Below are 15,571 nucleotides of genomic sequence, written 5' to 3'. Positions count from 1 at the left end.
GGACCACATACACTAAAGATACACACAATGACCCAGCACAGAGGAACTCAGACTGATGAAACAGCACTGCAAACCACTGGAGCCCAAATAGAGAATGAGCCAGGGCAATGCAGAGAGGAGCATGTTAAAATCCGCCCTAAAACGCTACAACCAAATGATCAAGACCACCAAACGCGACACTCTGGTTAACTGCACTGATGTCTGCACCAACAGAAGCAAAGAAATCTTAGCCATAGTGAAAGATTTCACCTCGTCAGCTACAGCCTCCAACTAGATCACTCCTTAAAGGCCTTTGCAACAATTTTTCTCAATTCTTCAGCAACAAAACCACTGCCATTTAAAGCAACTTCAACCCACAACCAGACCAAAAAGACCTTGTCAAATGCCTCCAAATCTTATTCAAAAAGCCAATGCTAACCACATGACCTATCATCACCCCAGAAGAAATGACCACCACCATGATGTCCACATACTTAGGAGCCCTGTTGGACCCCTGCCCCCTCCATGCATACTCCAGAGAACTACAACCCATCAGCACCATGCTCACACCTATTCTGAATGCCTTCCCCTCTTCTGCGACTTTCCATATGCTTGGAAGCATGCAACTGTACTTCCTGCGTTGAAAAAACCCTTGGCAGACCGTTCAACTCTCGTCAACTACAAACCAATCTCCCTGCTACCATTCCCACCCAGGGACTTAGAGAAAATGATCAACAGACACCTCACTGAATACTGCACTTAATGCCGCTATAGGCATGACTCTGGATGGAGGAGACCTGTCTGCCCTCAACATTCTGAACCTCTCCACAGCATTTGACACAGTCTCCTACCCAATCCTAATCCAATGCCTACATGAAATCGGAATCCAAGGAGAAGTATCCTAATGGGACTGCTCCTTCCCAACTGGAAGGACCCAGTCAATCAGCCTGACACAGTACACCTCGGACACCTGAGGCCTCATCTCCAGAGATCCCAACCCACTTCAACATATAAATGATCCCTCTAGCCAGCAGCATCTGCTCTTTCAATATCAACGTCCTCTCATACGCTGATGACAACTAACCCATTTTCTCCCTCACGGACAAGACGTCGAGTACTTGGATCAAGTTCAATGCCTGCATGACTGAAATCACCCACTGGATGAAGATCAACTGTCTAAAGGGGAACACTGACAAGACAGAAATCATGATCTTCCGGAAAAGCACATCACCATGGGACTCCACCTGGTGGCTAAGAGAGCAAGGACAAACAGCCAACCCCAACTATCATCTACACCAAGAACCTCGAGATCATCATCAACAGCGAACTCAGCATGACCGCCCAAGTCAATTCCATCACAACTTCATGTTGCCATACCTTGAAGATACTGAGGAAGATTTTCAAATTGTTCCCAATTAGCATTCGGTTGGGCAAGCACCTTAAGAAGGCCCTGATTACATATGTTGCTAGAGGCTAACAGTTTGTACACACACTCCGGGATGAAAAGGCAAAACTTATCTAGCATAGAATTGCTCTACGACTATTGTGCTGGCTTTCAGGCACTTGAAGGTAATCTCTAAACCTACCATGCATCTTTGTTCCAGTAAGTATCTTTGCACATTGGATTTTGAATTTGCCCTTTGACTCTACTCTGAGCCAATTAAAGGGTTTCAGCACCCGAGTTACTTGGTGGCAGATTTTCAAGGTGAGAAAAAACCTGGCTGTGTGATTCTGGACTCTCTGAAATCTAGTGCTAACTGCATGTCTGGGGTAGAAATGATGCAGTAGCCAATGAGCCATCACTATCAAACTAAGCAGTTTTCAATGGCAGGACGGCAAGAGCAAAAGTAGTACCTTATTGAGCACAGGAAGCTGAAAATTGGTTAGTTTCACAACTGCATAGATTTGGGGTTCAACTAAAAGGTAGAATTTTAAATTTATTCAAAGAATTTTTACTTTGTGAATGAAAATAAGAGGGCAAGTCCATTGTCATTGGCCAACTAAAAGGAATCATTTTATCACTGGTGTTGTCTATTTCAAAATTTTCTGAAAATGTCTAAAGTGCTAACAAGTACAGGATATTGTTACTTGGTGACAATTACATATTTGATCTTTGAAATGTATTATAGCCATTCTACAAAAAAAAGGTATGCTTTCATTTTTCTTCCTTCAGGATTGGTTATACACCCACGAGATATCTGCAGTATTCTCCCAGATTTACAATCATAAGGTCTACATATATCGCTCTGAAGGTAAGGTATTTGATGCCACCCCGTTCTTTGAGCTACCAGGGATAGCACTTGTCTGCCAGCTTAGCATAAAGACTGCAGAGGGGCCATGTCATCTAAGACTTCAGAGGATACATCATCAATGCCATGAAGTACAACTTCAGCTTAGAATCACCAGGCATGGTTCGAGACAAGTGGCTAGCGCTGGATGATTGTAGTTGGCCAAAGGGGATAGCTTTCCAGTGGTAGGAAGTAAGATGGTGAAGTGAGGAATTAGTTGGGGTGAAGGTGTACTCATCTGAAATAAATGAAAAAAGATCAATGCAGCCCAGTGGTATGGGCGGAATGTTTGGCATCCACTGTAGGCAGAGCTAAAAGATATGTTCATTAGTATGCAATAGATCTGAGATGGTTTGGACATCTTTTAATGCAATAACATAGCTAGGACATAATACAACAACGTTTGGATAAAGAGATTAAGCAAGTCAACCAATAAATGTCATTAACAATTACATTTTTCATAAGGTATTCAAAAGGTATTTCACATCAATAAAGTATTCTTAATACACACACATCAACTAAATGTAGTAAATATGCTCATAAGCAATAACGTTTGCCCAGAAAAAAACAACTGTTTTACCAAGGGAATGACATCCAGAAGGAAGACTATGAGTGTGCACAGTTCAGAAATTGTTGGTGGCACACCGACATAATTTACAGATGGCGGTCTGGTGTCTGTCAATTTTTCTCTGAAATTTCAAAGAAAACACATTTTACAAATAATGTTTACTATATTTTCTCAAAACAAACAGAACATGTGGCCTTTAATTAATTCACATTTACAAAGTATGCAATGTTTGTATATTAATAACATTAGAATGAATCCCTAAATTAAGATCGGTTTCTAAATTAAACAGACCTCATTCACCCAGAAGTTGAGGTTTACAGGAAAGTTTAGAGAAAAAAACCTAACAAACCAAGACAGAAAAAAGAGCTTTTTCAAAATACTGACCAGAACAACATAGGAATGACTCAAACAATCAACGCAGAAAAAGTGCCAACAGCTTTAACACAAGTTTTGTCTATACATACACCCAGTTCACAATTTATAAAAACGGTTAGCGATGCACTGCAGACCGCTATTTCTCACATACATATTGTGGCTGGAAGACCCCTCACCTTTCCAAAACATAAATGGGATTTCTTAGATAAAGTATGCCTCATTTAACATGGTTTAGTTCAACAATTTGGACTGGCCTTGGCAGTAGTTTTGTGGAAAAATTAGAAAGGTCATATTTTAGCATACACTAATCGCGACAAACACTGTGTAGAGCGCAAAATGCCCTTTCCCAAAAAGCTCTAAAAAGCTTTGAGTAAATAAGAATATCATCTTTCCTTTGTGCAGTTACACCTTTCTGATACCACATGATTGTCCACAACCAATGTTGTCTTCTCTCTGATGTTATTAGATTAGATACTTCCTTAGAAAGACTTAAGGTCTGAGTTTGAGTTTGGCAGACGGGTTACTCTGTCACAAACATGATGGATAACACATCTGTCTTATTACACATGCCATAGTATATACAACTTTAATGATTTCCCATTACATTACTTTTCAGGTGGCCACACCCCACTTCACTTTGAAGAAATGTTTGGTTGTATCTTCGGTTGTATCTTCGACTGTGCCTGCAAAGATATTGGCTTTCAGGGCTTCTGCACTCATTCGCCAGGTTGGCGCTTTTAGAACTAGCATGCAAACACCTAGGTCAACAGTAGGGCTACATCTATGGGCAGATAAAAACCTAGCCAGATAATGTACATCTGTATGGTTATATTGATCTTTTCTAGTGACCAGAAAGTGATGCAGTCTATCAAATGTCTCAAGCTACATGGAGTGGCATGACCTCCAATTGTGTCCTGTTGCGATATCACTTTAGGCGACTTCTATCAATAGTGCCTCAAGGACATTGTTCATGTTCCTTGCCCATATCATAGAGACACTGATGTATAGCACGGCATAATTTGTCACAGCTTGGAGGAGATCTTTATTGTCTATGTTAGATGGATATATATAGACTTACTTTTCCTCCAACTCTTGAGCAGGTCATAAACCATAATGTAGAGCCAGCTCTCATCTAATTCAACTCTTCGGAGCATGAAAGACAACACTTGGAACCTCCCCCTTTTGGATATGCTGAATAGGCAGCCAAATACATTTGGCTTCACCATTTGTTCAGGATGTCGACTCTTCTAGCTCAATAAAGTATTTTCCTTGAATGAATGCCAATCCGACCCAACGTATTTTAATGTAAGCATGCAATCTGTGTCTTTTAGCATAGCTGTTTAGCCTCCTTAAGTCTAGAGAGTGAGGAAATATGCACCCCATTTGTTCACCCCTTAGCAACTAGTAGTCTAGCAGTGTTTTGGACTCCTTTATCCCAAACAGCACCCTCTATTCTACTCTGTACCATCACTTCATTTTCCTCCAGTGTTGTACATTATGTAGGGCAATTCTGTCCACTTTCCTGTGTTATGTCTCTAACATGTGGTTACCAAATGAGCTTCCTTCAACCTTCTCACAGATAGCATCTCTAACTTTGAAATCTGTATGTCATGTCCATTCGTCCCCGCCCCCACCTAGCTGTCTGTCCCTGTCTCCCTTAACAGTGTTAACTTAGTTGAACAATGGTACAACCAATCCAAGAAGAACTCGTATACCCAGAAAGAGTGATATCATATGTCAATCTGTAGAGGTAAGTCCCTTCAGATTCCCTGTTGTAGTTTGTTAGGTGTGCGGTTGCTCATGAAATGAAATGAGGATTTTTAAAGCCCGATATATAACCTGAGGTGTCTAAGGGGTACCTTCTGAAAAAAGACTGCATACACACAATTGAAGCTCAATGTTTGAATAGCCAGGTTTTCAGGCCTTTTCTTAATCTTAACAGATTGGATTCCTTCTTCAATGTTAATTGCATGGAGTTCCAGAGCCTGCCACCCCATCTCACTTTTTTCGATCTAGGAACGATAAGGTTACTGCTGACCGCTAATCTAAGAGATCTTGCAGGAATGTAATGCTTAAATTATTGTGATAACTGCTCTGGCCAAGGCCATGCAGGGCCTTAAATTGAATGTGTTTCTCAATTGGCAACCACTGCAGTTGCACTAGTGCTTGAGAAGCTGATTTGTTTCTCGCAATACCCAGGAGTAGTCGAGCTGCAGTATTTTGTGATATCTGGAGCTTGTTGAAGCAGTGCTTTTGTGTGCTGGTGAACAGTGTTGTAGTAGTCAAGTTTAGAGGATATAAGTACAGTGACTACTGTTTTTTGCAAGTCCGAGCAGATGAAGGAGAGTAGCTCCCTCAAAACTCTAAGGATGAAAAAGCATGAGGAGGTAATATGATTGATCTGTCCTTCAAACAAGAATTTGGTGTCGAACTAAGGGCCAGATGTAGGTGGCCATTTACCGGCCGGTAACGGCCGATTTCGGCCATTACCGACCGGTAAATGGGTTTTTGGGATGTAGGGCCCTTAATTTTACAGATTCGGTAAATTTACCGAATCAGTAAATTTACCGATTCTGTAAAATACCGAATCAGTAATTTTACCGATTCGGCAAAACCCAGATGTAGGTGGGACTCTTCTGAGTCCCAAAGGCCTTACAGATTCGGTATTTTACCACCCAATCCAATTGGGTGGTAAAATACCGAATCCTGGTGTGCATGCACATGTGTGCATGCACACCTATGCCATGTGACAGACAGACATGCCCTTAGGGCATGTCTGTGTGCCACATGGCACACATGCCTGTATTTGGGGTGCTAGAAGGTGTCAAAGTGACACCCACTGCACCCTTGCTGGAATCGGTATTTACCGAATCGGTAAATACCGATTCGGTAATGCCCATTGATTCCTATGGGCTTCAATGCCCATAGGAATCAATGGGCATTACCGAATCGGTATTTACAGAATCGGTAAATACCGAATCTTAACGATTCGGTATTTACAGAATCTGTAAAACCTACATCTCCCCCTTCACATTTACCGACTCTTAAATACCGAATCGGTAAAATTCGGTATTTAAGAGTCGGTAAATATGAATTACCTACATCTGGCCCTAAATTCCTAGATTTTTTGCTTTCATTTTTTGGAATTGGGAAGGGGTCGAGTTGGGAGGGACACCAGTTGGCTGTCCAAAATTTATGGATTATTGCCGAAAAGTAGCACTTCAGTTTTCGATGAATTAAGCTTTAAGCAATCTAGTATCCAATTGCCGATGTGACACATGCAGTCATGAAAGTGGACCTCTGTTGAGTTTGGTAAGCATGCTCAGCCCAGTAGCATTAAGGATTTTTTTGCGTGAAAATAATCTATCATAATTCCTGATTCATAGGTTTCACATAGGTGGACTATATGGACCAGCTTGTGCAAATAACAGAGCTGCCATTCCCCATTAGATGATGTAGCCCAAATGTTGGTAAAAGTTTATTAGGTGTAGGTAGGTGCCAACCACTGGTAATAAGGCAACAATCACAATATAAGCTTGGTAGCTGCAGGCTTAACTTGGCAGACAGGTGTGTAAAGCATTTAAAAACACCAATACATTGAATAAATAAGACACAACACCTAATAAAAGTCCACAACCAATTGATAACAATAGGAAATATTTTTATGATTATAATGACACCAAAACAACAAACATCCAATGTAGGGAACCGGAGATATGAATTTTTTAAGAAAAAACACTTTCTAGTGCTTAAAATTCAAAAGCACCAACTTGGGACAACTGGTTGCGCTAGACCAGGACAAAGTCAGAGTTTCAGGCTGACCACGATGGAGCACGGGTCGGATACAATGAGCGGAATGGCCCAGTCAAGTTTTTAAATTCTGACATAGTCACTTTTTTAAAGCTTTTTCTTTCAACATCGAAAGGGTCTCATCGGCAGGCCGAGTTTGGGTTTGACAACGGCGGCTTGCTTCAGCGGGATGCCCCGGTCGATTCCTGGAAGTCTCGTAGACGACGATATCTTCAAAACGTCAGCAGGGCAAACCTGAATTTCAGGCCTGGTCGCGGTTCGATGTCACCGTCAACTTATGGAGCTTTTGGTCAAAACGCTCCAAATGATCTCAAACATCTGGAAATGCCTCCAAAAGGTCCTTTGGGTTCTTGATGGGTCCACAACACCAACCAAGCTTCCAGGAGCTCTGAGTTGTTCCTTGGAGAGTTGGGACTACAGTTTCCACAATGCACCCGGCCAAATCCTTTAAAGTCCAGTTGAAGGTCGTCAGCTGGTTTCTTCTTGGTGGAGATGATGCAGGTGAAGCTCTTTTAACCTGCTGCTTTTAGGGAGTCTACTCCTTAAACTTTTAATGCAAGGCACAGTTCTTCTTTTGCTATAGTTCCAAAGTGTGCAGCATCTGCAGTCATTCAGTGTGCAGTTCTCTTGGTGCAGGTCAGGGGTTCTAGAAGGACAGTCCTTCATCATGTTTCTTCAGGTAGAGATCTGAGTTGGTGGGCAGCTCTCCAATATCTATCTAGGTATCTGGGCTGGCAAGCAGGGGGCACCCCTGCTCAATTGGGTGCCTGTTTCCAATCCCAATAATGACCACCTACCCCGAAGTCCCAGAAAGAACAGCTCTTTAAAAACCAAAATGTAGAAAATCTCTTCTGGAGCTTAAGGTCTGGCTAACCCAACCTACAGCTGTGGCTAACTTTCCCTAAAACTCCCCTTCCAGCCCCTCTGCTAATTCAATCACAGGGGGGGAGGGGTCCTATCTTAAGAGTCTTTCCCTCTTTGAAGACCAACTTGGCTACATTGCCCCCTTCCAGACTTTTGCTCTGCCGCTTGTAGATCTCCTCCCACAAGATGGCTTTGTTTACTTTCAGGCCACTTCATAGATCATCCGATCAGCCTTTTGCGCTGCAGCATGAAGATCTCCTCCCACCAGATGTCTTTGTTTACTTTCAAAAACAACAAGTGATGGACCGAATGTGGATCATTGTCACACATTCCCCCAGTCAAAAGATCTGGCCCCAAATCCATCGTTTTTTTGCACTCCACACCACCCTGGGTTAGACAATGGCGATATGCAAATCAGCTCTGACCCTGTTGCCCCATGGGAACAGTCCAGTCCGAACTACAAAAGCCATGTCCTTCCCAGAACGGAATCAAGCATCCGAGGACCGGACCGGTTTCGAGGTAACACCTCTCATCAGCCCGGCTAGCTTGACTCCAGTGGTGTGGAGTGCCTGGGACCCACGTCTGGGCATCCCCAGCGCACTTAGGGCGGCAATTGCAAAAACAACAAGTGATGGACCGAATGCGGATCAATGTCACACATTCCCCCAGTCAAAAGATCTGGGCCCAAATCCATCGTTTTTTTGCACTCCACACCACCCTGGGTTAGACAATGGCGATATGCAAATCAGCTCTGACCCTGTTGCCCCATGGAAACAGTCCAGTCCGAACTACAAAAGCCATGTCCTTCCCAGAACGGAATCAAGCATCCGAGGACCGGACCGGTTTCGAGGTAACACCTCTCATCAGCCCGGCCAGCTTGACTCCAGTGGTGTGGAGTGCCTGGGACCCACGTCTGGGCATTCCCAGCGCACTTAGGGCGGCAATTGCAAAAACAACAAGTGATGGACCGAATGTGGATCAATGTCACACATTCCCCCAGTCAAAAGATCTGGGCCCAAATCCATCGTTTTTTTGCACTCCACACCACCCTGGGTTAGACAATGGCGATATGCAAATCAGCTCTGACCCTGTTGCCCCATGGGAACAGTCCAGTCCGAACTACAAAAGCCATGTCCTTCCCAGAACGGAATCAAGCATCCGAGGACCGGACCGGTTTCGAGGTAACACCTCTCATCAGCCCGGCTAGCTTGACTCCAGTGGTGTGGAGTGCCTGGGACCCACGCCTGGGCATCCCCAGCGCACTTAGGGCGGCAATTGCAAAAACAACAAGTGATGGACCGAATGTGGATCAATGTCACACATTCCCCCAGTCAAAAGTACTGGCCCAAATCCATCGTTTTTTTGCACTCCACACCACCCTGGGTTAGACAATGGCGATATGCAAATCAGCTCTGACCCTGTTGCCCCATGGGAACAGTCCAGTCCGAACTACAAAAGCCATGTCCTTCCCAGAACGGAATCAAGCATCCGAGGACCGGACCGGTTTCGAGGTAACACCTCTCATCAGCCCGGCTAGCTTGACTCCAGTGGTGTGGAGTGCCTGGGACCCACGTCTGGGCATCCCCAGCGCACTTAGGGCGGCAATTGCAAAAACAACAAGTGATGGACCGAATGTGGATCAATGTCACACATTCCCCCAGTCAAAAGATCTGGGCCCAAATCCATCGTTTTTTTGCACTCCACACCACCCTGGGTTAGACAATGGCGATATGCAAATCAGCTCTGACCCTGTTGCCCCATGGGAACAGTCCAGTCCGAACTACAAAAGCCATGTCCTTCCCAGAACGGAATCAAGCATCCGAGGACCGGACCGGTTTCGAGGTAACACCTCTCATCAGCCCGGCTAGCTTGACTCCAGTGGTGTGGAGTGCCTGGGACCCACGTCTGGGCATCCCCAGCGCACTTAGGGCGGCAATTGCAAAAACAACAAGTGATGGACCGAATGTGGATCAATGTCACACATTCCCCCAGTCAAAAGATCTGGGCCCAAATCCATCGTTTTTTTGCACTCCACACCACCCTGGGTTAGACAATGGCGATATGCAAATCAGCTCTGACCCTGTTGCCCCATGGGAACAGTCCAGTCCGAACTACAAAAGCCATGTCCTTCCCAGAACGGAATCAAGCATCCGAGGACCGGACCGGTTTCGAGGTAACACCTATCATCAGCCCGGCTAGCTTGACTCCAGTGGTGTGGAGTGCCTGGGACCCACGTCTGGGCATCCCCAGCGCACTTAGGGCGGCAATTGCAAAAACAACAAGTGATGGACCGAATGTGGATCAATGTCACACATTCCCCCAGTCAAAAGATCTGGGCCCAAATCCATCGTTTTTTTGCACTCCACACCACCCTGGGTTAGACAATGGCGATATGCAAATCAGCTCTGACCCTGTTGCCCCATGGGAACAGTCCAGTCCGAACTACAAAAGCCATGTCCTTCCCAGAACGGAATCAAGCATCCGAGGACCGGACCGGTTTCGAGGTAACACCTCTCATCAGCCCGGCTAGCTTGACTCCAGTGGTGTGGAGTGCCTGGGACCCACGTCTGGGCATCCCCAGCGCACTTAGGGCGGCAATTGCAAAAACAACAAGTGATGGACCGAATGTGGATCAATGTCACACATTCCCCCAGTCAAAAGATCTGGGCCCAAATCCATCGTTTTTTTGCACTCCACACCACCCTGGGTTAGACAATGGCGATATGCAAATCAGCTCTGACCCTGTTGCCCCATGGGAACAGTCCAGTCCGAACTACAAAAGCCATGTCCTTCCCAGAACGGAATCAAGCATCCGAGGACCGGACCGGTTTCGAGGTAACACCTCTCATCAGCCCGGCTAGCTTGACTCCAGTGGTGTGGAGTGCCTGGGACCCACGTCTGGGCATCCCCAGCGCACTTAGGGCGGCAATTGCAAAAACAACAAGTGATGGACCGAATGTGGATCAATGTCACACATTCCCCCAGTCAAAAGATCTGGGCCCAAATCCATCGTTTTTTTGCACTCCACACCACCCTGGGTTAGACAATGGCGATATGCAAATCAGCTCTGACCCTGTTGCCCCATGGGAACAGTCCAGTCCGAACTACAAAAGCCATGTCCTTCCCAGAACGGAATCAAGCATCCGAGGACCGGACCGGTTTCGAGGTAACACCTCTCATCAGCCCGGCTAGCTTGACTCCAGTGGTGTGGAGTGCCTGGGACCCACGTCTGGGCATCCCCAGCGCACTTAGGGCGGCAATTGCAAAAACAACAAGTGATGGACCGAATGTGGATCAATGTCACACATTCCCCCAGTCAAAAGATCTGGGCCCAAATCCATCGTTTTTTTGCACTCCACACCACCCTGGGTTAGACAATGGCGATATGCAAATCAGCTCTGACCCTGTTGCCCCATGGGAACAGTCCAGTCCGAACTACAAAAGCCATGTCCTTCCCAGAACGGAATCAAGCATCCGAGGACCGGACCGGTTTCGAGGTAACACCTCTCATCAGCCCGGCTAGCTTGACTCCAGTGGTGTGGAGTGCCTGGGACCCACGTCTGGGCATTCCCAGCGCACTTAGGGCGGCAATTGCAAAAACAACAAGTGATGGACCGAATGTGGATCAATGTCACACATTCCCCCAGTCAAAAGATCTGGGCCCAAATCCATCGTTTTTTTGCACTCCACACCACCCTGGGTTAGACAATGGCGATATGCAAATCAGCTCTGACCCTGTTGCCCCATGGGAAAAGTCCAGTCCGAACTACAAAAGCCATGTCCTTCCCAGAACGGAATCAAGCATCCGAGGACCGGACCGGTTTCGAGGTAACACCTCTCATCAGCCCGGCTAGCTTGACTCCAGTGGTGTGGAGTGCCTGGGACCCACGCCTGGGCATCCCCAGCGCACTTAGGGCGGCAATTGCAAAAACAACAAGTGATGGACCGAATGTGGATCAATGTCACACATTCCCCCAGTCAAAAGTACTGGCCCAAATCCATCGTTTTTTTGCACTCCACACCACCCTGGGTTAGACAATGGCGATATGCAAATCAGCTCTGACCCTGTTGCCCCATGGGAACAGTCCAGTCCGAACTACAAAAGCCATGTCCTTCCCAGAACGGAATCAAGCATCCGAGGACCGGACCGGTTTCGAGGTAACACCTCTCATCAGCCCGGCTAGCTTGACTCCAGTGGTGTGGAGTGCCTGGGACCCACGTCTGGGCATTCCCAGCGCACTTAGGGCGGCAATTGCAAAAACAACAAGTGATGGACCGAATGTGGATCAATGTCACACATTCCCCCAGTCAAAAGATCTGGGCCCAAATCCATCGTTTTTTTGCACTCCACACCACCCTGGGTTAGACAATGGCGATATGCAAATCAGCTCTGACCCTGTTGCCCCATGGGAACAGTCCAGTCCGAACTACAAAAGCCATGTCCTTCCCAGAACGGAATCAAGCATCCGAGGACCGGACCGGTTTCGAGGTAACACCTCTCATCAGCCCGGCTAGCTTGACTCCAGTGGTGTGGAGTGCCTGGGACCCACGTCTGGGCATCCCCAGCGCACTTAGGGCGGCAATTGCAAAAACAACAAGTGATGGACCGAATGTGGATCAATGTCACACATTCCCCCAGTCAAAAGATCTGGGCCCAAATCCATCGTTTTTTTGCACTCCACACCACCCTGGGTTAGACAATGGTGATATGCAAATCAGCTCTGACCCTGTTGCCCCATGGGAACAGTCCAGTCCGAACTACAAAAGCCATGTCCTTCCCAGAACGGAATCAAGCATCCGAGGACCGGACCGGTTTCGAGGTAACACCTCTCATCAGCCCGGCTAGCTTGACTCCAGTGGTGTGGAGTGCCTGGGACCCACGTCTGGGCATCCCCAGCGCACTTAGGGCGGCAATTGCAAAAACAACAAGTGATGGACCGAATGTGGATCAATGTCACACATTCCCCCAGTCAAAAGATCTGGGCCCAAATCCATCGTTTTTTTGCACTCCACACCACCCTGGGTTAGACAATGGCGATATGCAAATCAGCTCTGACCCTGTTGCCCCATGGGAACAGTCCAGTCCGAACTACAAAAGCCATGTCCTTCCCAGAACGGAATCAAGCATCCGAGGACCGGACCGGTTTCGAGGTAACACCTCTCATCAGCCCGGCTAGCTTGACTCCAGTGGTGTGGAGTGCCTGGGACCCACGTCTGGGCATCCCCAGCGCACTTAGGGCGGCAATTGCAAAAACAACAAGTGATGGACCGAATGTGGATCAATGTCACACATTCCCCCAGTCAAAAGATCTGGGCCCAAATCCATCGTTTTTTTGCACTCCACACCACCCTGGGTTAGACAATGGCGATATGCAAATCAGCTCTGACCCTGTTGCCCCATGGGAACAGTCCAGTCCGAACTACAAAAGCCATGTCCTTCCCAGAACGGAATCAAGCATCCGAGGACCGGACCGGTTTCGAGGTAACACCTCTCATCAGCCCGGCTAGCTTGACTCCAGTGGTGTGGAGTGCCTGGGACCCACGTCTGGGCATCCCCAGCGCACTTAGGGCGGCAATTGCAAAAACAACAAGTGATGGACCGAATGTGGATCAATGTCACACATTCCCCCAGTCAAAAGATCTGGGCCCAAATCCATCGTTTTTTTGCACTCCACACCACCCTGGGTTAGACAATGGCGATATGCAAATCAGCTCTGACCCTGTTGCCCCATGGGAACAGTCCAGTCCGAACTACAAAAGCCATGTCCTTCCCAGAACGGAATTGTTGGACGGACCGGGAGGGTCGGCCGAGATTACGGGGAGAGGTCTCCAGGGAGAGCCGTCTCCAACGACTGTACAGGTAAGTAACTTCCCCCCCACAGACGGACACCACACAAGATTGAAGGTTAACGAGACTTTATATGCAATTCTTAGGTTACGTCGCTATGATACAAGGAGGTCTGGACTCAGGGGTCCCCTCGGTTCTGATCTCTGGTTGAGGAGAAAGGGTAGCGGGACAGTCTTAGTTACCAATGAGTTAAATAGCTCTCAATCCTCGAGCTCGGCGTGGTTGCTGATCGGGCCGTGGAGGAGCCAAGCAGGTCCCGAGATGGATGAAGGATGGTCGACGGGCCGTGGAGAAGCCAAGCAGGTCCCGATGAAGATGATGGTTACAACGGTCCGCGGCCTCGCCAGCAGATCCGGACGACGGTGAAGAATGAAGGTTACGACGGCTGTGGCAGCGCCAACAGGCAGGACGATGGTGCACAGGACAGAGCTACGGCAGCGCCAGTAGTCCGTCCAGGATGAGTTCCTCTTACGTCTCTCGACTCCAAGATACAACTGACTTCCTGCTCTGGAGCTGCCCCAGTTATAGGGCTGGCGTGCTTTGATGTCCGGACCCTCGCACTTGGAGGTCGGGAGGTCCGGGATGAGGGAGTCCAGACACCCAGCAGGGGGGTGGAGCCAGCGCCCGGGGAGGCGATGGGCGAGCGGCACTGGGCGGGGGGAGAGCCATCGGCACCTCTTTCTCCCATTGACTTGCCAAGTAGCCCGCTCACCTCCTGGGTGGAGGGTGGTGCCGGATTGTCTGAGGCTGGGCTAGGCCCAGGGTTGAGGTCGATCGGGGGCCAGGCGGCCTCGTGGCGAGGTGTCCAAGATGGCGGCCCGGGCTGGGTGCATGGGCCGGCAGTGGATCGGACCCACGAGGTTATCATGTTCGAGGGCAGGGGTCCCTGAGGGGACGTAGGGCGTGCAATGGTGGTGTGTGGTGCTTGCGTGACTGGGCTCGGGCCTGGTCGAGCCGGGGGAGAGCGGCCCGTCATGTGGCCTGTCCAACATGCGTCCCCCCCAGCTGAAGGCGGGGAGAGTTACCCATCCTCTTGGGGACTCTCTTCGTCGAGGCGGAAAAACCGGGACAGGCCATCGGCGTTGGCGTGGTCGGACCCAGGCCGGTGTTCGACTGTGAAGTCCATACCTTGTAAGGAGATGGACCAGCGTAGCAATTTTGGGTTTTCCCCCCGCATATGCATCAACCACTGCAGGGGTCGGTGGTCAGTCTGCACCCGAAAGTGGGTGCCAAAAAGGTAGGGCCGGAGCTTCTTGAGGGCCCATACCACAGCGAAGGCTTCCCTCTCTATGGTGCTCCAGCGTTGTTCCCGGGGTAGGAGTCTCCGGCTGATGAAGGCCACCGGTTGATCGAGGCCTTCGGTGTTCACTTGGGACAGGACCGCCCCAATGCCCTGGTCGGAGGCGTCCGTCTGGACGACGAACTCCCGGCTGTAGTCTGGGGCCTGGAGCACAGGAGCGGAACACATGGTGGCCTTTAACTGTTCGAATGCCGTTTGACACTCTGGGGTCCAGTTCACCTTCTTGGGCTGATTTTTTGACGTGAGTTCGGTGAGAGGCCCCACGATGGTACCATAGTCTTTCACGAACCTTCGGTAGTAGCCCGTGAGGCCCAGGAAGGCTCGCACCTCAGTTTGAGTGATAGGGGGTTGCCAGTTCTGGATGGCGGCAATTTTCAGCTGTAGGGGGGCCACTAGGCCGCTTCCCACCTGGTGTCCGAGGTAGGTCACCGACCCTTGTCCAATTTGGCATTTGCTGGCCTTGATCGTGAGGCCAGCTCGCTGAAGGGCTTGCAGCACTGCTTGGAGGTGGTGGAGGTGCTCGGTCCAATGGTGGCTGT

General features: G+C 48.4%; 1 protein-coding gene across 3 annotated transcripts in view; it reads right to left on the bottom strand.

The window, feature by feature from the left end:
- DOP1B (DOP1 leucine zipper like protein B) overlaps nucleotides 1-15,571 on the bottom strand; it is an 870,802-nt gene that overhangs the window by 421,336 nt on the left and 433,895 nt on the right. For all 3 annotated transcript variants that reach the window (XM_086935393.1, XM_086935394.1, XM_086935395.1), the window contains exon 12: nucleotides 2,848-2,956. In XM_086935393.1, the coding sequence (XP_086791519.1) occupies nucleotides 2,848-2,956 (109 nt within the window). The remainder of the gene's footprint in view (nucleotides 1-2,847; nucleotides 2,957-15,571) is intronic.

This window comes from Lissotriton vulgaris, chromosome 8 (assembly GCF_964263255.1).
Source record: "Lissotriton vulgaris chromosome 8, aLisVul1.2, whole genome shotgun sequence".
NCBI lineage: Eukaryota > Metazoa > Chordata > Amphibia > Caudata > Salamandridae > Lissotriton > Lissotriton vulgaris.
This window is presented reverse-complemented; position numbering and strand designations above follow the sequence as displayed.